General features: G+C 37.7%; 7 protein-coding genes and 1 long non-coding RNA gene across 9 annotated transcripts; 6 read left to right on the forward strand and 2 right to left on the reverse strand.

Moving 5' to 3' along the window:
• Positions 1–520: 520 nt before the first annotated feature.
• On the forward strand, positions 521–4,109 carry LOC9329478 (protein decapping 5). The gene is made up of 8 exons (XM_002890632.2): positions 521–1,053; positions 1,379–1,479; positions 1,560–1,634; positions 1,727–2,674; positions 2,971–3,042; positions 3,173–3,346; positions 3,430–3,540; positions 3,676–4,109. Exons 1-8 carry the CDS (start codon positions 903–905, stop codon positions 3,856–3,858), a joined length of 1,815 nt encoding a protein of 604 aa, XP_002890678.1. The 5' UTR covers positions 521–902; the 3' UTR covers positions 3,859–4,109.
• An 88-nt stretch (positions 4,110–4,197) lies between these two features.
• LOC9326741 (probable transmembrane ascorbate ferrireductase 4) lies at positions 4,198–5,804 on the forward strand. The gene is made up of 4 exons (XM_002890633.2): positions 4,198–4,459; positions 4,531–4,582; positions 4,672–4,868; positions 5,291–5,804. Exons 1-4 carry the CDS (start codon positions 4,337–4,339, stop codon positions 5,627–5,629), a joined length of 711 nt encoding a protein of 236 aa, XP_002890679.1. The 5' UTR covers positions 4,198–4,336; the 3' UTR covers positions 5,630–5,804.
• Positions 5,575–7,999, reverse strand: LOC9326742 (uncharacterized protein At1g26090, chloroplastic). The gene is made up of 7 exons (XM_002893371.2): positions 7,607–7,999; positions 7,239–7,382; positions 7,068–7,142; positions 6,773–6,966; positions 6,511–6,682; positions 6,021–6,431; positions 5,575–5,858 (listed from the first exon to the last, which is right to left on the reverse strand). Exons 1-7 carry the CDS (start codon positions 7,838–7,840, stop codon positions 5,727–5,729), a joined length of 1,362 nt encoding a protein of 453 aa, XP_002893417.1. The 5' UTR covers positions 7,841–7,999; the 3' UTR covers positions 5,575–5,726.
• A 160-nt stretch (positions 8,000–8,159) lies between these two features.
• On the forward strand, positions 8,160–10,508 carry LOC9329479 (coiled-coil domain-containing protein 130). The gene is made up of 6 exons (XM_002890634.2): positions 8,160–8,260; positions 8,685–8,827; positions 9,185–9,293; positions 9,441–9,600; positions 9,733–9,896; positions 9,978–10,508. Exons 1-6 carry the CDS (start codon positions 8,258–8,260, stop codon positions 10,338–10,340), a joined length of 942 nt encoding a protein of 313 aa, XP_002890680.1. The 5' UTR covers positions 8,160–8,257; the 3' UTR covers positions 10,341–10,508.
• Positions 10,509–11,181: 673 nt separating this feature from the next.
• On the forward strand, positions 11,182–12,909 carry LOC9326743 (probable splicing factor 3A subunit 1). 2 transcript variants are annotated; one of them, XM_021015047.1, is made up of 3 exons: positions 11,182–11,304; positions 11,761–12,457; positions 12,553–12,909. In XM_021015047.1, the coding sequence occupies exons 2-3, from the start codon at positions 11,769–11,771 to the stop codon at positions 12,602–12,604; spliced, it is 741 nt and encodes a 246-aa protein (XP_020870706.1). In that variant the 5' UTR covers positions 11,182–11,304; positions 11,761–11,768; the 3' UTR covers positions 12,605–12,909. The 2 variants fall into 2 exon arrangements, with proteins under 2 accessions (XP_020870706.1, XP_002890681.1); XM_002890635.2 differs by having other exon boundaries at positions 11,761–12,909.
• Positions 12,910–13,439: 530 nt separating this feature from the next.
• On the reverse strand, positions 13,440–14,217 carry LOC110225398. The gene is made up of 2 exons (XR_002329746.1): positions 13,975–14,217; positions 13,440–13,869 (listed from the first exon to the last, which is right to left on the reverse strand). It is a non-coding gene; the product is annotated as an uncharacterized LOC110225398 (long non-coding RNA).
• Positions 14,218–15,512: 1,295 nt separating this feature from the next.
• Positions 15,513–19,089, forward strand: LOC9326744 (SUPPRESSOR OF GAMMA RESPONSE 1). Its single transcript, XM_002890636.2, has 6 exons — positions 15,513–16,167; positions 16,820–16,961; positions 17,053–17,239; positions 17,329–17,843; positions 18,177–18,650; positions 18,738–19,089. Exons 1-6 carry the CDS (start codon positions 16,160–16,162, stop codon positions 18,789–18,791), a joined length of 1,380 nt encoding a protein of 459 aa, XP_002890682.1. The 5' UTR covers positions 15,513–16,159; the 3' UTR covers positions 18,792–19,089.
• A 1,194-nt stretch (positions 19,090–20,283) lies between these two features.
• LOC110224987 (putative leucine-rich repeat receptor-like serine/threonine-protein kinase At2g14440) lies at positions 20,284–23,992 on the forward strand. The gene is made up of 9 exons (XM_021013324.1): positions 20,284–20,566; positions 20,652–21,701; positions 21,817–21,967; positions 22,208–22,279; positions 22,416–22,484; positions 22,708–22,776; positions 22,951–23,028; positions 23,175–23,383; positions 23,473–23,992. Exons 1-9 carry the CDS (start codon positions 20,488–20,490, stop codon positions 23,580–23,582), a joined length of 1,887 nt encoding a protein of 628 aa, XP_020868983.1. The 5' UTR covers positions 20,284–20,487; the 3' UTR covers positions 23,583–23,992.
• The last annotated feature ends 1,260 nt before the right edge of the window (positions 23,993–25,252 follow it).

Genomic DNA, 25,252 nt, shown 5'->3' on the forward strand with positions numbered 1-25,252 from the left:
TCAAATGATATGACGTCTAGTGTGGCAAACTCTTGAGGAGTTTGTGTCTTTCCGTTAAGGTCCAAGCGAGTCTATATGTGAAGCCATTTAGGGGTGTAGACATGCTGTTATGGGCTACCAAATACAGAAAGACCTAAATAGTCAGACGAGTGCGTCGCATTAGACAAACCGATAGATCTGAATCCGACCCAAAATTATGGTCTGATTTAGTTTAGTTTAATAATTTTTTGTTTTAAACCAAATTTTTCTCTTATACATACCATTTTGATATACACTTTAGTCTTTAACTATCTATTTCAATTTTATTTTAATTTTATATATTTGAATTCTAATAAGATAGATTCCCATATAAACCGAAACGGAAACCAAATTCAAAGCAAATTACAAGGTCGAAATACGAAACTAACGAACATGCCACGAGAGCAAATTTTTAAAATGCAAGGATTAAATATGTAAATAATAAACTCTAACCAGAGTAAGCTATCCGAACACGAGCCGTGCGATTGGAATGGCTCGTAGGCTAGTAGCTACTCGCCTAAACAGACACCATTGGAGGTGAATTACGAAATAGGCCCTGCACTTAGACACGTGGCAGTCTACGATTAGTGATTAGATCGAAGTCAATGGAACTACACTAGGCTATAATGGTCAGATAGATTTCTTTTTTTTTTTTCTGAATTGGGCTTTTACAGGAATGGATAATAAAAAAGAGATGCTCGATCTCCCCAAATTAGAGTAAACCCTAATTGTTTCTGTAGCTTTCTCTCTCTCTCTCTCTCGCGAAGAAGAAGAAGAAGGAGATCAAGGAACTCGAAGTGTGAGTGTGTTTGCCTTCTCTTGACTTTTAGTTTTTTTCTCTCTTTGGCTGTGATTTCGTCGGCGAAGAGAGATATAGATCGGATATGGCGGCTGATAATACGGGTGCGAAATCGAGCTCCGCTGCGGATTCTTACGTTGGGAGCTTGATTAGTTTGACGTCTAAGAGCGAGATCAGATACGAAGGGATCCTTTACAATATTAATACAGATGAATCCAGTATCGGACTTCAAAACGGTACGCTTCCACTTCCGTTTGTGGATAATTTAGATTTGTAGTGTTATTTCTTTCTGATTTGGTCGAAACTCATGGTTTCTTTTGTTAATTCTTGTGAATTTTTTCTCTAATATTGAACTGTTTAGCTCGATTTGAAAGATATATATATTGTTTTAGTGCTTGGAATTCATTAAAATTAACTGTTCATGTCTATTGCTTGACTCATCATATTGTAATTGATGTCTTGAAACTATTTTTTGAGCATAAAAAGATCAGTCTTAGTGGTCGATGGGGTAGATTTTTGTGAGATTGATATGTTCTGATCCCTGGAATTTCTTGTGTGTAGTTCGATCATTTGGAACTGAAGGAAGGAAAAAAGATGGTCCGCAAGTTCCTCCTAGTGACAAAGTTTATGAGTACATATTGTTCCGTGGAACTGATATCAAGGTACCCAGCAGGATTATACTAATGTAATCAGTGTCGTCACCCTGCCCATTTTGGACTCTAATTGTTCTTGTTGTTGGCAGGATTTGCAAGTCAAAGCTTCTCCACCAGTCCAGCCTCCTCCACCTACTATAAATAATGACCCTGCTATAATTCAGGTGATTGTTAGAAAAGTTGTAGGATAATATTGTCTGTGATTTAGAGTCAGTTGATGTATCCTCATCCTCCACTTTTTTTGTTTGTTTTGCAGTCCCACTACCCTAGCCCGATGCCAACATCTGGTAGCTTGCCTTCTACTGCGAGCGGGTCACTGCCTGACATTAGTTCTCATAATGGACAACCTGGGATGGGATTTCAAAACGCGATGCCTTTGTATCAGCCTGGTGGAAATCTTGGTTCGTGGGGAGCTTCACCACAACCACCAATGTATTGGCAAGGTTTTTACACCCCACCTCCCAATGGCCTTCCCCAATTGCATCAACAGTCTCTGATTCGACCCCCTCATGGGCTGCCAATGCCCAATTCTCTTCAGCAACCCATGCAATATCCTAACTTTAATACCCCTCCACCTACTGGTTCATCAAATTTGCAGGGTTCAAGCTTGCCAGAAGCACCCTCTTCATTGTTTCCTTTTAGTACTAGCTCTCAAATCCTAGCACCTAGTTCATTGCCTTTCCCTGGTCTACCACCTGTGACGTTGTCGTCTAGCCTGCAATCTACACTGCAATCAGCACCATCTCCTTCACTAGCTTCAGAGATGGCACCTCCTTTGCTGTCAAACAAAGCTCCTATTACTGCGCCTCCTACCCTACCTCAGGATACTAATTTGCTTCCCTTTTCTCTATCTACTACGAGAGCCACAGAAGCAAGTGCTGCCATTTCACTGTCTAACAAGCCTAGTGTAGTTACTGGTCCAATTTCTCTGCCGCAGACAACACCATTGACATCTGCTCCTGTTGCGGGAGTTTCTAGTTCCATTAGCCAAGATAAGCCAAAACCTTTGTTGGTTACTCCTGGCCAACTGCTCCAGTCTGGATCTTCTGCAGTCTCTTTGTCCCCACCCTCTACAAATGCGGATAAAGATGTCGAGGTAGTTCAAGTATCATCATCAGCTGGGTTGGAACAATCTGTTCCAGTTACATCTGAAGCTCAACCTCCAATACTGCCATTGCCTTCCTCTGCAAGGCCTACTCAGAAGGTTTTTAACTAACATAAATTGCCAAATCCTCCAACGATTTTAGTACCTCTCTTATTGATATAACAAAGAACCTTGAATTCTAGATTAAGAGTTTTTGAGGACTAGTGAAATGATCTTGCATTTGCTGATGTCTAAATTAGTCGTTTTAGTCTTCCATGCTATGCCTCTTTTTTTTGTCAAAGATGCATGAAAATCTCTCTGGGTTTCTTAGTGTATAAGAGTTTTTCTTTGCATGTCTGCCTATAACTCTTCATGGTGATAATAAATTGAATTCATTTACTGATTTTTTTTCTCAGCCAAACGGGCATTCTTTCCCAAATCATAATGGTTACAGGGGACGTGGAAGAGGAAGAGGAAGAGGAGCAGGGGTACTATTCTTCTCACTCATTTGTAGAATGTGACGAGGCATTTATTTGTTTATACCAAGGAAAAGATCTACTAGTTTAAAAATAGCTCATGAACTAAGCCATGAATGCTAATAATTCTTCTTGTTGGCAGAGATCACACCAGGTAATGAAGTTCACTGAAGATTTTGATTTCACAGCAATGAACGAAAAGTTCAATAAGGATGAAGTATGGGGTCATCTTGGGAAGAGTACCACATTAGATGGTGATGAAGATGATGATTCCCCGATTGTAGATGAGGCTGAGCTTCCTAAGATCGAGGTCAAAGTAAGTGAAGTAGACTTATAATCATGTAAAGCCACCACCATATTCTCCCTCTCTGGTCTCATACACATTGTTTATTGATGTAGCCTGTTTACAACAAAGATGACTTTTTCGATAGCCTCTCATCAAACACCATTGACCGAGAGTCCCAAAATGCAAGGCCTAGGTTCTCAGAGCAACGGAAACTAGATACTGAGGTAATATATATATATTTCCACTCTCTGAATAGCAGACTGTGCTTATATTGTCCCCTCTCGTTACTGGAGATGCTCAATTTCCTAGAATCTTAAGAGAAACCTGTTGACTAACAAAAGGTATTGCTTTGATTTCAGACATTTGGTGAGTTCTCTAGATTCAGAGGAGGTCGAGGAGGGCGTGGTGGTTATGGTCGAAACGGTTATTCACGTGGCGGTTATGGCGGGCGTGGGTATGGCGGTTATGGTGGCCGAGGCGGTGGTGGCTATGGGTATGGTGGACGTGGCCAGGGGAGAGGCGTATCAAATCGTCCTTCCTAAAACGTTCTGCTCTAAAAACTCAAAATCCAATGGGAGCTCATGCTTTGAGTGCTTTTGGTATGTGGCAATAAAACAAAAACCGAGTCTCATGTAATGTTTTCTGTTATAGAACCCCCCTTGTGTGGTTTTCGAGTGTATCAATTTGATTTCGGATCCTTGTTTTTAAGACATGGTAATAGCGTCGTTCTTCTTATATTCAGTGTTATTTTCAACTTTTGTAGACTTTGGTGAAATGCTTTTTTTTTTTTAAATTTCAATACTCAATAGCTTGTAGCTGTTCAATGGTCAGTAATTGTAAAGTCAATATTTTGACTTTGAACCCACTACCAGCAGCCTTAAATCAAATGGGCCTTATTAAGAGATAGAGAGTTCTTTATATACATACATAAATGTCCTCTTTTGTTTCTCAAGACATCATTTTGTCGGCAACTCTGAGTGTACTCTACTGTAGTACTTAACTTTGAAGAGAGATAATAGAATGGGAAGTGTGGATTCTTCAAGACTACCACTTGTCTTCTTTGCGAGACTGTCCGGTTTAGTAGTCGCAGTTTCGGTTCTGTACTGGGCTCTCTTCCTCCCTAATCAAGGACTCAGCTACTCTGTAACTATCACACTCTCTTCCTCGTTGTTTTCAATTGGATCTCTCTCTAATAAAGTTTTCTACCTTTGTAGACTCTTCATCCTCTGCTGATGGTGATTGGCTTCATTCTTGTAAGTGGAGAAGGTACTGATAATCCCTCTTCATGCCCCTTTTGAAGATTTCCTCTCTCCTTCTTGAATATTTCATCAAGAATTTGGGGTTTTGATCTGCAGCGATTCTGATACACAGATGGTTGCCTGGTTCAAGGAAAACGAAGAAAGCTGTTCATTTATGGCTACAAGGAGTGGCATTGGCTTCTGCTGTGTTTGGAATTTGGACAAAGTTCCATTACCAACGTGGAGTTTTCGCCAATTTCTACAGTCTCCATTCTTGGATGGGTTTACTCTCTGTTTCTCTCTTCGCTGCCCAGGTTCGTCTTTTTCCTATTTCCACCAACCAATATTATTTTTATTACCATATTATAGTATTAAGCCTCTGAGATAAACTTTTAATGCATCATCGAAAAAGAACTAGATTCTTTCCAAGATTTAAATTATTTCAAAAGGTCGGATTACACGTTACTGTCATTATATTTTCTCTCTCTCTTTTGAAAGTGTTTGCCATCAATAATGCAAAGAATGACAAAGGAAGAAACTGTATAACCCACTTGGGATTAGTTTCTAATTTGTTTACGGAAGCTTAAGCTGACAAGATTCCCCTAAACGATTATAAAAACGAATTATTAATTCGACCCACTTATTACTGTCACTTCAACCTCTGCTCTATGTCCTAAATATTTTATTGGGGGTTGTCATAGTTTTGACGATTGATAGTAATGGCGTTGTGTTGCAGTGGGTTACTGGGTTCATGAGTTTCTGGCATAGAGGAGAAGTACGGACAACAAGAACCACGTTTCTTCCGTGGCATGTATTCATCGGACTCTATACCTATGGTTTAGCCATTGCCACCGCTGAGACCGGACTGCTTGAGAAACTGACGTTCCTTCAGACCAAGAGGAATGTCCCCAGACGCGGTTCTGAATCAATGACTGTTAATGGTTTAGGGCTCGGCTTGGCTCTACTCTGTGGTATCGTTATAAGTGCTGCTGTTTTGCCAAAGTATCAGAGCCATTCTGGTAATGAGAAACTCGTTTATTCATCTCAAGATCGTCCCAAATGTTTGTCTTCTTGAGTTTTTAATTTTCATTCTTTTTAGTTTGTATTGGTTTTGGGGACAAACTACACATCTCTGGTGTACAAAAAGAACAAATTAGTTCTTCCAAAATGTATTACCGCATTGTGATGATGAGACTTCTGTCCAGAAACTTTGCTCCACCAACTTTTCCTTGAATCTGAGGAGGTAAATGTATCACACGTCTTTGGTCCCCGGCTTCTATTAAGAGCTCAGAACCTCCTCTGTACTGCAGATTCATTATGAAAACCAAAAATCATTCGCAGTTCTTAATTGCATATGAACAGAAGATCTTTCCGAGCAATCACATTATGCAATCATGGATGAGATAGAAGAAATGGGAGCTTTACAAGAACTGACGAGTCTTGAGGGAGATGAGAAGTTTTTTTACCTGATACAGTTTGATTTCCGATTTTTCAAACCCCGGCATGAAAAGAGTCACCAATTTCTTTGCTGAATCAAACATGACTGTTTGTGTCAAGCTGGTTCCATGGCTAGCAGTTTCAGAAAGAAGTTCCCGGATACTTGAATTCGCTTGGTCCCGCAGGATTTTGTCCCAATCCAGACCAGTTATAGTAAATGGAACTGATGCAGATGCAAAGGGCAGCGGCACAAAATCTTCTTCTGGGATTTTGCTTGTCAGATGAGAAGAAGAAATAGCAAACACCCCAGAAGCATGAGATCCTGCTTGTACTGTACATCCCCAATACCGTAATGCGGCTTTAACAGAGATAGGATTATTTGGGTCCATTACAAGAAAACTCCTGAATCTCTCTGGATCTCTCCAAGCAGAAGCGCCGTTCTACAGTTTGCAAAAGTCCATATGTAATTTCGTGGAGCTAAATTAGTTGAAGACACTGAGTTATGGGATAAACAGCTACCTCCAAGAAACGTTCCAAAGTATCCCACATGGCAGGACTTGTCATACCATCGAAAGGCGACTTATTGCCGCTTATGTTCATTGACTCATCAACAAATCTCATAATGGAAGGACTTGTTAGCCTCCCCAAATCTGTCTTCTCGGCCAAACTTCTCAGATATTTCACATACAATCTGGAAAAAACATACTTTCTAAGAGTTGCAAAAAGGGAAAGAAGCACCAGAAAAAAAACAGAAAGAAAAGCACAACATAATGAGATAGACCTTGTTTTACTGCTTAGACCTATCATCCGAAGCGTTTCCTCAGTGCTAACGCCATCGTAAATGATAACGTTAAAAGGTTCCCCCTTGTGGTTCTTTCGGGTTGCTTGCCTAAAGAAACCAGCAAGCCTCTCAAGTTCAAGCATTGAGAAGATGGAATCCATACCTGGAAGCACTCCTAGCTCTTCTCCAACCACCTACTACACAGCAACAGCCAAAATAAACGAGAACTTTAAATCCAAAATATACTTTTTTAAAAATCGAAATTGACAGATATGAAGTTGTGTCACATACCTACCCCTTCAAGAACCCCTTGGGTCATATTAAGTCGAGCATCTGCTTGCTTCAGTTGTTTAAGAGGTTCTAGAAGCATCTGCAGTGTTTCCAGAAACCATTGTTAAGTAAGTTCAAACCTTGAACCAGACTTAAAGTATACAAAGATCCAAAACCAAAAAAAAAAGGGGCATACTTTTGTGGTTTCTAGCCTAATAACCGAGAGATTGTCGTTGATCAAGGTAGGAGAAGTCCCAATCTTGCTTCCAAGGAGGAAATCAGCAGAAGGGTCTTGATTATGTACCACTAAACATGTACTGAGCCCAGCCAATGCGTAATGCTATGTGCATAGCCATTTTTTAAAGACAAATAATTAGCAACAACACATTCAATCTCTATAGACAGCAAAAGAATCAATCTAAGCAGAGATGAGATCAATACAACACTCAGTTCTAAACATTATAGGATTCAGAATTCAATGCCGAGGAAAATTCAGGACTTGAGTAAAGATTGATGAATGCAACGAGAAAGAAATCAGAAAAATGAGTTTTTTATTTGTGTTACCTGAGCGGCGAAAACAGCGGCGGTGGTCTTGCCGGAGCCCCCTTTGCCGAGAAATGTGACGAATTTGGTGGGTTTCTGAGAAGAATCAGCGACGGTATCGTTATCATCTCTAGAAGATGTTGCCACCACAGAAGCTGCTCGACGCTTCCTGGAGAGTGAAGGTGCTTCCGTACGAAGGATGGGAAGGAGATTCAGAGTTAGGCTTGAGCATGAAGAAGCGACCAAAGCCACCATTTTTTTTGTTTTGGGTGTAAAATTCAAAAGATCAGATTGGCCGGAGCTCCACTAGAGCCGCTTGTGATAAAAGGAGTGATCGGAGCTAACACAATTCACGTTTGCGTTCTACTCACCGAATTAATTTTAAACGCCCTTCGCATTTTTTCACGGACAAATTAAAAGTCTTCATTAAAATTAAGTACAAAACCGACATTGACCACAGAAAAAAAAGAATTAGCCGGTGAACCAATTAAATGTTACAAATCCGCGACCGCGTTGGAAAATACGGCCTCGTTTTGCTGAGGTAGAAGAAGAAGATTCGTTACCTGGGATTACAAGTCTTTCACCAAGAGTTTTGCGATTGAATACCAGAGACAAGGAGGAGGAGGAGGAGGAGATTAGGAAGATCGATTTGATCAATCTCGATTGAACAAGATGGTTCGTTTTATTGTTTCTAAGTTCATCTTTCTATTCAATTACTTGTCCTATTTGTCAATCGCTTGATTTATCTTCTGCTCCTTGAGGTGGTAAATTGGGGATAAACCATGTTTGTTTGTTGTTGTAATGGATCCCCGAAGCCCTAAAAGTATTTTTGATTGCGTTCAGTATGAATCTCTTTGGAGATTTATGGTTTTCGATGCTAGGATTTGGTTCTAGGGTTTGTTTTAGAATGATTTCTTCGGATTAATTTGATCTTTCGTGATTGTCTCACTCGATTATCTTATGGTTCGTTGGTAATTTGAAAATTTCTGTTGATGTCTTGATTCGTTTTGATAATTGCGATGTTTTAGCTAGTTATCGAAATTTTCTCTATGGTTTTGCATTTGTTAACACTTTTCAATTTGTTCCCTTTTTATTACAGTCGACTCTGTCAGCTGCGAGGGCAGATAACTTTTACTATCCCCCAGAATGGACTCCGGATCAGGGTTCCTTGAACAAGTTTCAAGGACAGCATCCTCTGAGAGAGAGGGCAAAGAAAATTGGCGAGGGAATTTTGGTCATAAGGTAAAATATATATAATCATATACTATATTAGCTCATTCTAGTGACTGCCTAGTTCCCAAGTTGTAACATCGTGAGGGAGATGCTACTTTTGGTTGGATTCACACTAGTTGTTGTTCATTAGATTGCTACTGTGATACATGAATAGAGAGATGAGGCTAAACCTAAGTATAACATGAAAGAACCTATTTTGATGATCAAATGTAACTTAAGTGTGTATATGGCTTGACTTTCTGTCAGCGTGTTGGTATGTCTCCATGTTAAAGTCTATCCCTGGTGTACATTTTGTTGATCGATCAGAAGCTTTGTTTTTGTTACTCTCTTTTAGTTTAATTTTCATATGTGCTTTTATTTGTTCAGGTTCGAGATGCCCTATAATATATGGTGTGGTGGCTGCAATTCTATGATCGCCAAGGGTGTTCGATTTAATGCAGAAAAGAAGCAAGTTGGGAACTATTATTCTACAAAGGTACTATTGAGAGTCTCTCCTTTCTCTATGATCACTAAAATATGACATCTTCAATTTCTGTTTCTGCTCACAAATACATGTTCACTGCATTCTTTATCCTCTTTGCTATGGAACTGTGGCTGAGGATTTATATCTTATCATGGTCAGATATGGAGCTTTGCAATGAAATCACCATGCTGTAAACATGAGATAGTCATTCAGACAGATCCTCAGAACTGCGAGTATGTAATCACCAGTGGTGCCCAGAAGAAGGTTGAGGAATATGAAGCAGAAGATGCAGAAACAATGGAGCTCACTGCTGAGCAAGGTTGGTATCTACCTTCTTCTACGAGTTTGCTCTTAGAAGCTCTATAGATCTCTCAATAGCTGTTTGTATTTTTACTCTTGTTATTTCTTCTGCCCGACCATTCTTGACATGCTTTGGGATAAACTTTTGCAGAGAAGGGAAAGCTTGCAGACCCCTTTTATCGTCTAGAGCACCAGGAAGTAGATTTACAGAAGAAGAAAGCAGCAGAACCGCTTTTGGTCCGGCTCCAGCGAGTCTCAGATGCAAGACATGCTGATGATTACTCCCTAAACAAAGCTCTGCGTGCACAACTTAGGGTTAGTTCCAAGTTTGCAAATTTTTCTCTGCTTGCAGTCCGATTTTCGACTCCTTCTTCTAACTTTGTTCTCATTTGCCAGGGGCACAGAAAACGTGTAGCAGAAGAAGAGGCTGCTTCAAGGAAGCTAGGCTTGGGGATAAGACTTCTTCCAAAAAGTGAAGAAGATATTAAAGCTGCCTCAAACGTGAAATTCAAGACCAAGTTTGATAAGAATCGAAAGGACAAACGAGCATTGATCCATGCATCTTCCATTTTTCCCGAGTCGTCTTACTCGATGTCATCATCGAGCAAGAAAAGAATGGAGCTGGAAGCAAAAAGAAGGAAAATAAGTGCAGCATCGGCATCAAATCTGTTGAGAGGAGGATTCAAAGCTTCAGCTTTATCTACAAACCCATCAGCAAGCAAGTCCAAGGTTTCATCAGTTTCTGTAAGGAAACTGTAGTTGTAGCAAATGTACTAGAATCGTTTGAGAAGATGTTTGTTTATCAGTGAAGATGTTTGTTTATCAGTGAAGATGTTTCGACGTCTGGAAAAACAAAGAAACTTGACCCTGGCTTTTGGTCTTGTTCTTTGTCAGTTGTCTTATAATAATAGTTGCCAGTCACACATACAAGCTCTATTAGGAAATCAAAATATCATAAAAAACCGGTGATAACCACTTACACTTTAAATATTTAAGGTTTTGAACTCTTACAATAAACCATCAAAATAACATTTTGTTAATTTAAACCTTCAAAGTGACATTTGTGATCATGGATTACATAAATTAAGAGAAAAATTGATTCCGTCAACAGAAATATGTTTTTCCGTTATAAATAATGCCGTGGTTTAATAATTAATTTTATTTTAATAAAATTTAAAAATCTTTTAAAATTTTCATGCCAAGAACCTTATTTTATGATCTAGCTGTGTGAGCAATAATTTTCGGCATGAAATGTATGCAAACTTTATTTATCCAAAACAAAAATGTTTTTTTATTTTTGTATAATTTTAAAATATATTATTAATGATAGACAGAAAATTTGATTAAAATTATTTTTTACTAAAATAAAAAAAATAAGTAAAGCAATGTTAGTATTTATAATGAAAAACAAATATTTCTGTTGACGGATTCAATTTATCCGTTAATTTTTGTGGCACCACCGATATCGTCGTAGACTTAAAAAAAATGACATAATCAGAATGGAATGGTTAATGTATTTCGTATGAAAAAAGAGAAAACGAGAATTGATGGTTGTTCACGCGTCCAGTATCATGGACCAAAATCAGAGGCCCAAATAAGACAGGCCCATTGGAAAATCTGAACACTAACGAGTAACGACGAGTTTTAGGTAGCGTTATTATCTTAGGAGGGATCATATTGCTTCTTCACGACGTCACGGCAGGGCTGATTCTTCCCGACTGAGGTACGGATCTACCATTTCTTGTTTATTTCATGAATTTATCTCCAGAACCCTAAATATTCGTCGGGTCGATCGATTTCTTGTTTTTTCCATGGAAATTATTCATGAATTTATCTCCAAAACCCTAAACTGTCGTTGGATCTATCAATGTCTTGTTTTTTTCCATGGAAATTATTCATGAATTTATCTCCAAACCCCTAAATTGTCGTTGGATCGATCGATTTCTTGTTTTTCCCATGGAAAATATTCATGAATTTATCTCCAAAACCCTAAATTATATCCAACCGATTTCTTGTTTTTTTTCCCCAGAATGGAAAATACTCATGAGTTTATCTGTGCCGTAATCAATTTTTTTTTTTCTGGTAGATTTTGATAGTTTGTTGCGGAACCAGTAAATATTGATTTTCTTTTTTAAACGAAGAATCTGATTTGGTTTTTTTTCTGTGTTTTTGTTTGTAGAAAACAAAATGTCTAGGAAGGATGTGCAAAACCTAACACCTCCAGATATGAGAATGAGAAATCTCGTGGAGATGGCGGCACGTTTCGTTTCGAGACACGGGTCGGAGTATGAGAAGAGTATCATGAACATTAAACCCCATGATGAAAGAATCAACTTCAACTTTTTGAAGAGCTCAGAAGATCCTTTACACGGATACTACAAGCAAAAGCTCACTGAATACCAAGATGACACAAATACCGAATTCATTGAGTCACCTGCAACTTCTTCCAGAAGATATCTTATCAAGACGGTGGCACATCTAATTTCTAGAAAGGGGTTGGAGGATGAAAGGGAGATGATGGACTCCTTTATAAACAAACCAGGATCTTTCGGATTTTTGAAGAGCTCACATCGCCATCACGCGTTTTTCCGGAAGATGCTTACCGAATGCCGTTCTAGGAATCAACAAAATGGAGCTAATCAGGGATATGATGCTGCTGCTACTGATGAGAAAGTTCTTGTTAAGCCTCAGGATCAGTTCATTCGTCTGCCTGGTCTCATGGCAATCTGTCTTCCTAAAGGGATGAAGATCAAGGAGTTTAATACTATGAAGCTCACAGCGCAGTTTGCGGCTTGGTATGGTAACCGTTTTTGGCTGAAATTGAGAAAAATACCTGGCTTCGAGTTCACGAATGAAACTGATAGCAACTTCGACTGTTTCTTTCGGTTTCTTCTCGAGTATTCCAAAGTATTTACGCCCCCAAAAGATTTGGGAGAAAAGATGAGGAAGAGTGACGCTTATGCAGCAGCCATTCAGGATGGTTTTTTCCGTCTTCTTCAGTGGGATGTTTTCCAGCCGCTTGAATGGCGGGAGGGAGGGGTGATGTCAATGGTTAATTGGCATGCTTCTCTCGAGAAAGATTTTGCTAACGAGTAGGATGATGAACCTGAGCCAAAGAAACAAAAGTTTGATGAGTTTGCCACCCGGTAATGTTTCCTTCGGGCTCCTAGCTACTAGATATGTCTTCTTTTTTCTTTTTCTTTTTAGCTGAGGTAGAAGAGAAATGATGATAATTCTGCTCTGCACATCAAATAAAGATATTTTGTATTAGAGAAATGTTTTAGCAGTTGATCAAAAATTAATTTTTTTGCTAAATCTTTAATTTTCCCATGACTGTCCAGATGAAGAAAATCATCGAAGTTTCTTTTTACTTTTTCATCAAGATCTCATTATATTAGACATTGGAATATTTACCTTGTACTTTGTAGTTTGGCTGCTTGGGGCTTGGGCTTTGGTTTGGTCATCGTTGTTACTTGTTAGTGCCACAATTAATGGATTTGCCACAAGAATAGTTTGACAGATTTTTTGGTTTGTCTACTAAATTCACTACAAGAAAACTAGATTTTAGCGACTACACTAAAAGTCACTAAATAGTCGCTAAATGGTGGGTTACGACTAAATAGCGACTAATTCATGTAGTCGTAAATCGAGAGTCGCTAAAATAAATAGTCGTAAAAATAGTCGCTAATTAACGACTATTTTACGACTAATATTCGTAGTCGTAAAAGTAGTCGCCAAATTTAATGACTATTTGACGACTATTTTACGACTGTGATCTTATTTATACAAATCAAACAAAATAAAAATAAATTTTTTTTATTCATATATATATATATATTTATAGATTTCGTGAAAAGATTTTTTTTTAATTAATAAATATATTTGTATTAATAAAGAACCCAAACCGGGAATGGTTAAGAGTTACCAAATTGAATCAATTACAAAACCCCGGTTGAACCGGATGCTAAAAACACAAAAAAAAACCCTAATCACACATAACAGTCTTTAGCCGCCGCTTCAGTCTTCAGCCGCCGCCCGTGTCTTCAGCCGGATTTCGTTTGCCGACGAGTCCAGTTGCCGGCTGCAACCTAACCGGTGGAGGGTTAGAACCGGCACTCCACCCGCGGTACAAGCCTTTTGCTCCGCCACCGTCTCCTTAGAACTCTTCCGTCGCCGGATTTATTTTTCTGTCTCCTTAGTACTTTAACGGCGTCTCTCGGCTAAGTAGTGGTGTCGCCGTGGCAGTCATGTGCGTCCGTCGATGTTCGGCCTCGTCATTGACACAGATCTGCGATGAAACCTATTTAATTATCAAACTTCCCCAGATCTATCTCCATATTTGAATAACGATGTGTTGGGAAATCTAGCGATCTGATGAATTCATGAAACATACCTTCTAGAACTCATCGATTAATCTTCTGGGCTTTGCAATTTTTCTTCAACTTGACGAAAAGAAGAAGGAGACAACGAGAGAAGAGAAGAAAAACAGAAAAGAAAAAAGAAGTGATTTGCGTGGAAAGGAAAGACAAGATGAGGAGAGGAGGAAAAAAGAAAGGAAAATAATTAGAGGATTATGTCCATTGGATTGACTCTATCAACGGTTGATGATAAACCAAAGGGAATCCTTGTCATTTAGGATCAACCAATGAGAGGCTTTTCTCTTTTTTTTTTTGATAAATTTTGTTATTGTACTATAGTTTTTATGTTATAATTTAGATGTAGGGGTTTAAGATTTGTAAAGTATTAGATATGATTTAGATTTAAAATCATTTATATTTTTAAATCTGAAAATTTTGATATTTTTAAGTGTTTAATTTCAGTTTTGAATATAAACATATTATGGGACTTTTAAAAAATTAAATCAAACACTTTAAAACAAATTCGCAATTTTCAGATTTATAAATTCAAAACATTATATATATAATAGTTACATCATCCGTTTTTTTTTTGTCGGTTACATTATTCGTTTAGAGGTATATTGTGATTTATAATTTAAAAAGTGAATAAATTTAAACAAAATATTTGTATATAGTTTAAAATGGTTTTATTTTGATTTTGTGGTTTATGATTTAATTTATATGATTAAAAGTTTAAAGATTTAAGGTTTAGAGTTTATTTTAGGGTTCAAATTCTGTTTAAAGAAATTTCAAAACTATTAATTAACATCATATATTTATAACTAAATAGTTTTTGGAAAGATTAATTTATATGTAAATAATAAATAGTTTTACATATTTTTTTATTATTATACAATAATGGTTATATTTTGGTTGAATGGTTTACGATTTAATTTTTATATATATATACATTACAAGAGTTAAAAATTTAAGGTTTAGGGTTTGAAGTATAGGGTTTGGGATTTAGGTTTAAAATTTGGGGTTAAATTTTGATTAAAACAAATAAGATTTTGAAAACTATAATTTTTTTTAAGTATTAGACCTCAGTTTTTGGATATATTATACTAAGTAGATAGTTTTTTGAGTTTAGAGATTTAGAGTTTTGTGTTTTAGGTTTAGAGAAATGGGTGAATTTTGATTGTATAGATATTTATGGCGACTAAATAGCGACTACAAAGCTACCAAATGGCGACTACGCTTTGTAGTCGCATAAAACCGGTATACCAACACCAAAACGGTTAACACGTGTTTATTAGTCACCAAATTAACGACTATTTTGCGTCTATTAGTTTTTGTATGCAATGTAGTCATAAAATAGTCGCTAAATTACGACTAAATTACCGACTACTGTCTTTGGTCGTAAAAAAGCGACTAATAGACGACTAAATATTTGTAGTCGTAAAATAGTCGCCGAATAGTCGCTATGTAGTCGTAAATTTTGGCGACTACTTATGTAGTCGGGAAAACCATGTTTTCTTGTCTTTAAAGCATGAATGTCATAAGAGATTTTGGGATCAATATTCAATGGCAAAAGTATGTGAAAAGCACATGAGGAGATAATGATGATGATGGTAAACACTAGTGTTTTTTTTTTTTTTGCTTCTTTTTTTTTTCTTTCTGATAAATACTAATTTAATTCAGTCTCTAGAAAGTGCACCAAATATTGTCGCATAATAGCATCCAGCCATCCTAATCTCTGTATTATTAAATATAAAAGTATACTTAATTAAATAATTAGACCCATCGAAGTTATCATCACAACCGTTGATCTACACGAAAAGAGTGCTACGATGGAAGTCAATGAAAAGTCGTCGTATGTATGCGAAAAACCGAGTCACACCCAATAAAAAACCTCACACTTCGAAAAAAAAACATAAACTGGCGCCTCTCTCTTCTTCTTCTCCACTTCCCAGTTATTTCGGGACGAGTTTTTATTGTCTCCCAAAATCTTTCCCTTTTCTTTTCTCTCCCCCAAAATAAATAAAAAAATTAAAAGATAAAACTTTATTTCGTACCTAAGCAAACAGTATTTGGACTCGAGTTTTGAGAATATCCTTACTTTGAAATACTGTCAATTTTACTTTTTGTTAGCGCCGAGAGAGAAAGAGAGACTTGTCTAGGGTTTTTTTTTTCTCGGATTCTACTTCTCCTTTGCTCTAATCTTTACTTCATCGAGCTCTAATGGCTGGGTAAGCACCTCTTTTCTTCCAAATGTTCTGGATTTTGACTATGTCATGGAGTTTTTAGTTGAGACTCTAAACCCTAAGTACGATTCCTGCCGATTGCAATTTCGAAAGAGAAACTAAAGTTTGAATCTTTTTTTTCTCTGCGTTTGATTGTATATCAAAATTGAGTTAAGCGCGAAAGGGGGTTAATTTGAAAATCTGCATTTGGGTCTTTCACTGCTAGGTTGGGGTTTTTCAAGTTTCCATTCCTATGATGCTTTTTTCTCCCAGAAAAGAGCTTCAATTTCGTGAATCATTCGCTTTCTTATAGCATTTACATGTATCAAACTTAGTTGTTTGCAATTTATCCAAGTAGATAGATATCCTTGGTTTTGTATGGTGGAACAGATTCCATCTTTCAGTTCCTATTTGTTTCGTGAGGACAACAGACACAAGTATTCTGCAGACAACATGTTTGGTCTTTCAAGAAACTGGCTTTTTAGTTTTGTTTCTATGTGACCACGTTTTCTTAACCTGTATTTGGGAATGTCACTGGAAACTGATTCTGAACTTTAGATCTATGAGTTTGAAATCATCTTTCTGATAGTTCTGCTTTGTGTAGAATATATATGGAACTAGTGTCTTGACTAATGGATGGTTTTCTTGCTGTATGCAGACGATCATGGCTGATCGATAGCAACCGGATTGCAACAAAGATTATGTGTGCATCGGCTAGTTCCGACCCGCGCCAAGTGGTGTGGAAGAGCAATCCTACAAGACATTGTCCCAACTGTCAACACGTCATTGACAACAGTGATGTATGTCTGCTCTTTCGTTTCATTTGATGTCTAGTCTCTGATATTATATTTCTATGTTGTTGTAAACACAAGTTTTTTTTTACATTTTCAGGTTGTTGATGATTGGCCGGGATTGCCTCGAGGTGTGAAATTTGATCCATCTGATCCAGAGATCATATGGCATTTGCTAGCCAAATCTGGTTTGTCAGGGTTAAGTTCCCACCCTTTCATTGATGAGTTCATCCCAACCGTCAATCAAGATGATGGAATCTGTTACACTCATCCTAAGAATTTGCCAGGTTAGGCAATACAGGTTTCTTCTTTCTGTTTTCAGTAATCAAAGAAGTTCCGAAATTTATTGTATCTCTCTTACATTGAAACATTTTAGGTGTTAAGAACGATGGAACGGTGTCCCACTTCTTCCATAAAGCAATCAAAGCTTATAGCACAGGAACTCGAAAGCGTAGAAAGATTCACGACGATGATTTTGGCGATGTGCGCTGGCATAAGACAGGAAGAACGAAACCGGTTGTGTTGGATGGTGTTCAAAGAGGTTGCAAGAAAATTATGGTTCTCTATGGCGGAAAAGCTGTGAAAACGAACTGGGTGATGCACCAATATCACTTGGGAATTGAAGAAGACGAGAAGGAAGGTGATTATGTTGTTTCTAAGATATTCTACCAGCAGCCACAGCAGCTAGTAGTCAAGCAAGGTGATAAAGTTGACCAGGATGTCTCTGAGGATATCTTTGCTGCAATGACTCCAAAAGCGGATCCTGTCACTCCAAAATTAGCCACACCTGAGCCTCGACATGCTGTGCGAATTTGCTCTGATTCTCACATTGCCAGTGACTATGTTACTCCCCATGACTATGTAACTGCCCATGAGGTTTCTCTTGCCGAGGTAAAAATCTTTGTATTTGCTTTCTATTGATAAGTCCTTGTGGTACTGGTAGCCTAGTGCAAGAGCAGTGTGATTACCGTAGGTGGTTTGTACTGGATTATAGCTGTGGTGACTGTTCAGTAACTATTGTTGAGTTGGTTAGCTACAGAGTTAACTAATGAAATGGAAGTTTAGGCAGGGAGAGTTGTGTGTTCAGGATTATTCTATGGTTTAGGTTTGAGATTTGGGTCAAGGGTGGAGATTCACTCATTAATCAAGTATAAGCTCTTGATGAAGTGAATAAAGGAGATATTGCACTAACTGACACTTTTTCCTTTGTTTCCGGTACCTAAGACATCTGAGGTAATGTATATGGAAGATGAGGTTCAGAGTATTCAAGCTAATCATGAAAGACTAAGTTCTGAATATGAGCCTGAGCCTGAGCTTGAGCCCGAGCCCGAGACCGGACTTGAAAACGGAGCAAAAGAAATGATAGATGATAAAGAGGAGCAAGAGAAGGATAGAGACGATGAAAACCAAGCTGAGGAAGAGCCGACTTGGTTTGACAATGAATCTCAGTTTATCTTGAACTCGCAACAGCTTGTGGAAGCCTTGTCTCTTTGCGATGATTTCTTGCAAGTGGGATCACAGGACAGGGAAGAAAACCCAAACAGTGGAAGCTTAAAGAATAAACAACCATGTTTTGCGGATTACGCAGATCTAGGAACAGAAGACTTCAAACGTGATCTGGAGGAATGTCAGAAAATCGTTCTTGATCCCTCCAACATAGAGCTTGATACTCCACCTGAGTTTCGTCTGAGCCAGCTGGTAAATTTAGATCCCTTTCTTCTCTTAAACTTGTTTGAATGCTATAAGGTACAAAAGCCAAATGGGTTTTGTTATGTCCCTGTTTAGGAATTTGGATCACAGGACAGCTTTCTCGCGTGGGGAACTGGAAAGACTGATTGACTAAACAAAACTACCACGAGCTCAAGACCTTGGAACTCATTGATACTTTTTGGTTGGCAAAACGGTACTGCGCTGCTGTAATATGGTAGTTTCCTTTGCGCCTCAAGGGCTTGATTCAAACTGTTTTTTTTTTGTTTTCTTTTGTTTTGGGATTTAGAATAACTACTTTTGGAACGTATTTCTGAGCTAACTTGCAATGTCCGTATGTAAATATGATCCTTTTGATGGGTTTTATGAGTCCAAAAATATGGATGTAAGGATTATATCCAGAATTTCACTACGAAACTTTTTGACTGAACTCTCGTTACTTGCTCAACTAACACCGAATCCCCACCTAGGCCATTTTAAACGTAAATACAACATTTTGTGTTTGCTTTTAAATGTTACAGTACTGTAGTAATCACACAAAACGTTTGGAAACAATCGTGGCTCTAGTGCTCAGTGTTCTGTATTAGTATAGATATTATAAGATTCGTATATATCAGAGATCTATCAAATATGTTAAGATTAGATCTATCAAATTCGTTGCCACAGTAATATTCTACGGCGAGAAGGGAAAGATCAAAAATCATATCCGAAGAACACGACGGGCTCGTCGAACTCTGGAAACGTATGTATCAAAGTAATGGGCTGGGCTTTAAAGCCCATTGAAACAGTCTATCTATTGTCATCAGAGAAAACCGGGGAGTTGGTGAGTTAGACCGGGGTTTTGTCTATTCTTATTGTAGTGTCTGTGAAGGAAAACGACAAGTAGATGGGAGTCACGGATTCTCAGAGCTTTTAATATTTAACATTTTACTCCGGTCGCGTTGGCTGGATTACACACAGTCACTCTGTAACTAACCACTAACCACGTTGCTCTTTTGTTCTTCATTCCATTGTTCATTATAAATCAAAACTAGTAGCAATTTATCATTGGGTTGACCAATATACATTTAATCCAAACCCCATTTAATAACAAAGTGGGCACCATGATCACAAATCCGGCTGAGTTTATTTTGGTTTTTAACTAAACTAGGAGTCTAGATCGGTTTGACTTTGTTGCCAACTACTAGAACTGAATTTTCAGATGTAGCAAGTGTGTACTGAAAATAAAGTTAATGTTTTGGTTGGGGTTTAGTTAGATTTATGGTGAATTTTTAGGTAGTGACTAGTGAATGAGAATATTTGTCCAGTAGTGCATGGTGGCCACGTCACGATGACTATTTACTTCTTTCACTGACGACGTAGTAACTCTTTTGTTTTTTTTTTTTTTAATTGCCTCTTCTCGCGAGACACACCCTCTCATTTACTACAATTGTAACACTATCTATCTACTCGTATCCTGTGTGTACCTTTCTCAATCGATTTGAAAGGTAACACTGATTTTATTTTTCTTGTATTATGCCATTGCATAATTTGCATTATTAGTCAAAAACAGAATATTAAAAAGCAAAAAATAGTAAAAAGCGGCCCATAAAATAAAATATAGGGATAATAAAAGTGAAATTAAAAGTCAGCCAGAAGTGTGTAAATGTCCTTAAATGACTCATCTCAGTCCTCCACCCGCTAATCTCGCCTCTCTCTTTTTTTTTTTTTTTTTTCTTTACAAACAAAATTGGTTTCTTCCTTCTTCTCAATCACAGTAGTGAGTGCCCATTAGTCCATTACATTACTCTGCAACTCTCTCAATTCCTAAATTCAACTAATTCCCAAAATGCCCCTATCTCCTTCCTTCTTCCTCTCTCTGTCTTCCTTCTTCCTCCTCCTCCACCTCTCTCTCTCCTCTCCATTCAGTACGTCTCCTTCCTCTCTCTCTCCTCTCCGTCTAGATCTGACTATGAACTGAAACTGAATTCCTCTGTTTTTTTCTTTTTGCAGATACTTCTTTCTTCATTGACTGTGGAAGTCCCGAAACTTCTACAGACGTATTCAACCGTACATGGCTTCCTGATCAATTTTACTCTGGCGGAAGCACCGCCGTTGTCTCCGAGCCTCTTCGATTCCATCTAATCGCCGAGAAAACCATCAGATACTTCCCTCTTTCCTTCGGAAAGAAGAATTGCTACGTTGTTCCTCTCCCTCCTGGTCGTTACTATCTCAGAACTTTCACCGTTTATGATAACTACGACGGTAAATCTCATTCCCCGTCTTTCGATGTCTCCGTCGAAGGCACTCTTGTTTTCTCTTGGAGATCTCCTTGGCCGGAGACTCTCCTTCGCGATGGCTCTTATTCTGATCTCTTTGCGTTTATCGGTGACGGTGAGCTCGATTTGTGCTTTTATAGCATCGCGACTGATCCTCCCATTATTGGTTCGTTGGAAGTCTTACAAGTTGATCCTTCGTCGTACGACGCCGATGGGACTGGTCAGAATGTTTTGTTGGTTAACTATGGGAGGCTCTCTTGTGGTTCAGATCAGTGGGGACCTGGGTTCACTAACCACACCGATAATTTCGGGCGGTCGTGGCAATCCGATGAAGATTTTCGATCGGAAGACTCGAGATCGGTGGCTAGGTCGTTGTCGACGTTGGAGAAAATCAAAGGAGTGGATCAGGCGCCGAATTATTTCCCGATGAAGCTTTATCAAACGGCGGTTACAGTTTCTGGTGGTGGTTCGTTGGTATATGAGCTTGAGGTTGATGCGAAGCTTGATTACTTGCTTTGGTTTCATTTTTCTGAGATTGATTCTACGGTGAAGAAGGCTGGTCAAAGAGTGTTTGATTTGATGGTGAATGATAACAATGTCAGCAGAGTTGATGTATTCCATGAGGTTGGAGGATTTGCAGCTTATAGTTTAAACTATACTGTGAAGAATCTGAGTAGTACTATTGTGACAGTGAAATTGTCTTCTGTTTCGGGTCCACCGATAATCAGTGGGCTTGAGAATTACGCCATTGTTCCTGCTGATATGGCTACAGTGCCTGAACAAGGTATGTCAAGTTAAGGATACTCACTACTGTGGCGTATTTGATTGGAATTCAGAGAATAGCTTTGAGAAAAGCTAGTCTGTGGCGTATTTTGTTTGAGTCTCTGTTTGTTTTACAGTAACTGCTATGAAAGCATTGAAGGATTCGCTACGTGTTCCTGATAGAATGGGTTGGAATGGTGATCCTTGTGCTCCTACTAGCTGGGACGCTTGGGAGGGAGTCTCATGCCGGCCAAACTCGGAAGGATCTGCTCTTGTGATATTTCAAATGTGAGTCTCACTAATGCAGACAGTAACCAGAACTTGCTTGTCTTTTCTCTTGCACATTGTGTCTCCAAGCTGACAATTAGTAAAGTTGATTAGAAAAATATATTCAGAAAGAGCAAAGAACTTGATTTGGAAACTTAGTTATTATTTCTTATGCATGCATTGTGGTTTCCTACTATTAATGTGTTATCATGTAATGCTTAATATAGGGAGTTTTCTCATATAGTTCTTTTCCTGTTTCAGAGACCTTGGAAGCCAAGGCTTGAAAGGATTTATCAGTGAGCAAATAAGTCTGCTAACAAATTTGAATAGCCTGTAAGTACCATTGACTTTGTTTATTATCTCAGACTTCATAGCTCATTATAATGCAACTGGATGCATGTGTCGGCATAGTGATTTCGCTAGAGAGACACGAAGGCATTTATGAACTTTTCTTTTGTTTTTCTTGCAGGAACTTGAGTTCAAATACCTTAACTGGTCAACTACCTTTGGGTCTTGGTCATAAATCCCTTGTGAGTCTGTAAGTTGACACACTTCAGTTCATGATCAGTTGCCAAATTTTATCATAAATGGGAATCTTTCGACCTTGTTACTTCTTCAAATTGTAGATCATTTCTTATAAATGCATGCCATAAAGATGAAGATAAAAAATGATATTGGCGTGTAAGGATGGTTTAGAGAAACTTAAGAAACAATTCTGGCTCTGTACATTTGTGCTTATTGTTTGCCTATTTGGATTGCAGTGACTTGTCAAACAATCAGCTCACAGGACCAATACCTGAAAGTCTAACCTTGTCAAGCTTAAAGCTCGTGTAAGAAGCTGCTTCGTCATCAACCACTTTTTATTTAAGAGACAAGGAAATGTTGATAAATGTTAATATATTAGATGATTAACCAGTAGAGTATGCCTAACAAGGTTTTAATGACAACCAACTTTATTGATGTTAACACAAACTCTGATTGATTTATCTATGATGTGTTGTTAGGCTTCTGAATGGCAATGAATTACAAGGAAAGGTACCAGAGGAGGTCTATTCAGTTGGTGTTCATGGTGGAATTATCGAGTACGTTGATGTCGAAAGTCCACATATGATAACAGTCTCTTTTGTTTTATCAGTGACAAAATATTACCTTCCTTCTCATGATCAATGGCTTTGTTCTTTGGTCCAATATCTCAAACTCAGTTACAATAATCTCCATCTTTTTACAGTCTTTCTGGAAACAAAGGATTATGCGGTGTACCATCTCTTCCGACATGTCCACTATTATGGGAGAATGGCCACTTATCCAAAGGGGGTAAAATAGCCATAGCCATATCATGTGTGGTGTTTCTCATTCTGGTTCTCTTGGTCATTTACTTGTGTTGCATCTGGAGAGGAAGACATGATTATGACTTTGCCCCTCCTCACGATTTAACATGTGAGTAAAATTCCGCAACTTACTCTTGGCTGAAGAAGATCTAAGAAAATTCTCGAATCTTGATATCTCTCTTTGTATGTGTGGTGCAGCGCTAGCAGCAAAGAGAAACAGATACCAGAGGCAAAAGTCGTTGATGCTACTGGAAATGGAGAGCCAACACGCAAAAGGAATGCCCACACTTCCCCTGAATTCGCAATAGCTGAGAAAGAGAAAATAGGAAGAGATTTGACTTGGACAGAGCAACGAGATGAAATGAGGATTAGAGGTTTGTTATGTGTAATTAGTATACGAACCATTACTCCTCAAGAAGACAACAAATAAACATTAAAGAAGGGCAATGGATCAAAGAGTGTGCAAATATTCACCAAAGAAGTAAAGAACTCAATCTTCCTTCATTGTAATTCATTTTTTTTTTGGGTCTCTATTAGATATATGATATGATAATATTAATTGATAAAACATTCTTACTTACGCCCTCCCCTGTATCTCTGTTGCAATGTAGCATGCACATAGTTTTTTTTTTTTTTTTTTTTGAGTTTAATGGATATCACCATATGTGGAGGATTAACCAAACTTGTCTCTATAATGAGAAGTCTATGTTCTAGTTTTCTTTTCCTTTTATGGGGTTGGAATTTAGTTCTAGTTTCTTCTAATTAAACAATACTCTTCTTTTCTAAACAAGTGCTTAATAACATGGTAGGCCTTAGCAAAATCAGTCCCAATATATATATGAAGGTAAATAGTAAATACAGTATCGAGTATTGATATCCACAATAGTGAAACTGAAACATCAGATGATTCTTCCATATAAGAGCATAAAAAATGGTAAAAAAACACTGATATCTATTTCTAGATAGGCCACCGATCAGCCCATAACGGCACAGACAATAATTTTTTGTGTTCGTCCTCCCAACATAATTGACAGAGCACGGGACTGTGTCTGCGACTTCACTTTTAAAGATTTTATTGTGTTATATACCCAAATATTTCATTGAAACTGAAAGAAAAAATACATTGTGATCAAGAATGAATTAATAGAACGAAGAATCTTCTTTTAACAAAAAAAAATAAAATCAGAAGAAACTTGAGGTTTAACCGCAACTTTTGGCTAAGCTGTATCAAATGGTCTCAAACTAACGGGATTATTGTTGATTTTGCCATTTTTCATATAAATCTTTTGAAATTGTCATTTTTACTAAAATCTTACGGATATGCCATTTTTTAACACTTAAAAATATACGTATTTCGGATTTTTTTTGGTAAAAATACGTAGTTTATACAAAATATTAAACCCTATAAACAACAACAACCGACTAAACCCAAACATAACGAATAAAACGCATGTTAAATCATATTTCTGTAACCTGAAAAGGGGCAAAATACATAAATTATTCAAAAAATGGTAAAATCCACAAATGTCATCCCAAAAAATAGGCAAATCCATAATTGATTCCAAACTAAACTTTTGACCATTATATATATATATATATATATATATATATATATATATATATTTTGAATCAATTACGGATTTGCCATTTTTTGGGATGGCATTTGTGGATTTTGCCCTTTTTTGAATAGTTTATGGATTTTACCCTTTTTCAGGCTACGGAAACATGCGTTTTATTCGTTATGTTTGGGTTTAGTCGGTTGTGGTTGTTCTTAGGGTTTAGTATTTTGTATAAACTACGTATTTTTACCAAAAAAAAATCCGAAATACGTACATTTTTAAGTGTTAGAAAATGGCAAATCCATAAAATTTTTGCAAAAATGGCATTTTCAAAAGATTTTGGTAAAAAATGGCAAAATCAACAATAATCCCTTTTTTTTTTTGTGAACCTTTTGACCATTATATTAAAATACAAAATT

Source organism: Arabidopsis lyrata (assembly GCF_000004255.2).
Source record: "Arabidopsis lyrata subsp. lyrata unplaced genomic scaffold ARALYscaffold_1, whole genome shotgun sequence".
Taxonomy (NCBI): domain Eukaryota; kingdom Viridiplantae; phylum Streptophyta; class Magnoliopsida; order Brassicales; family Brassicaceae; genus Arabidopsis; species Arabidopsis lyrata.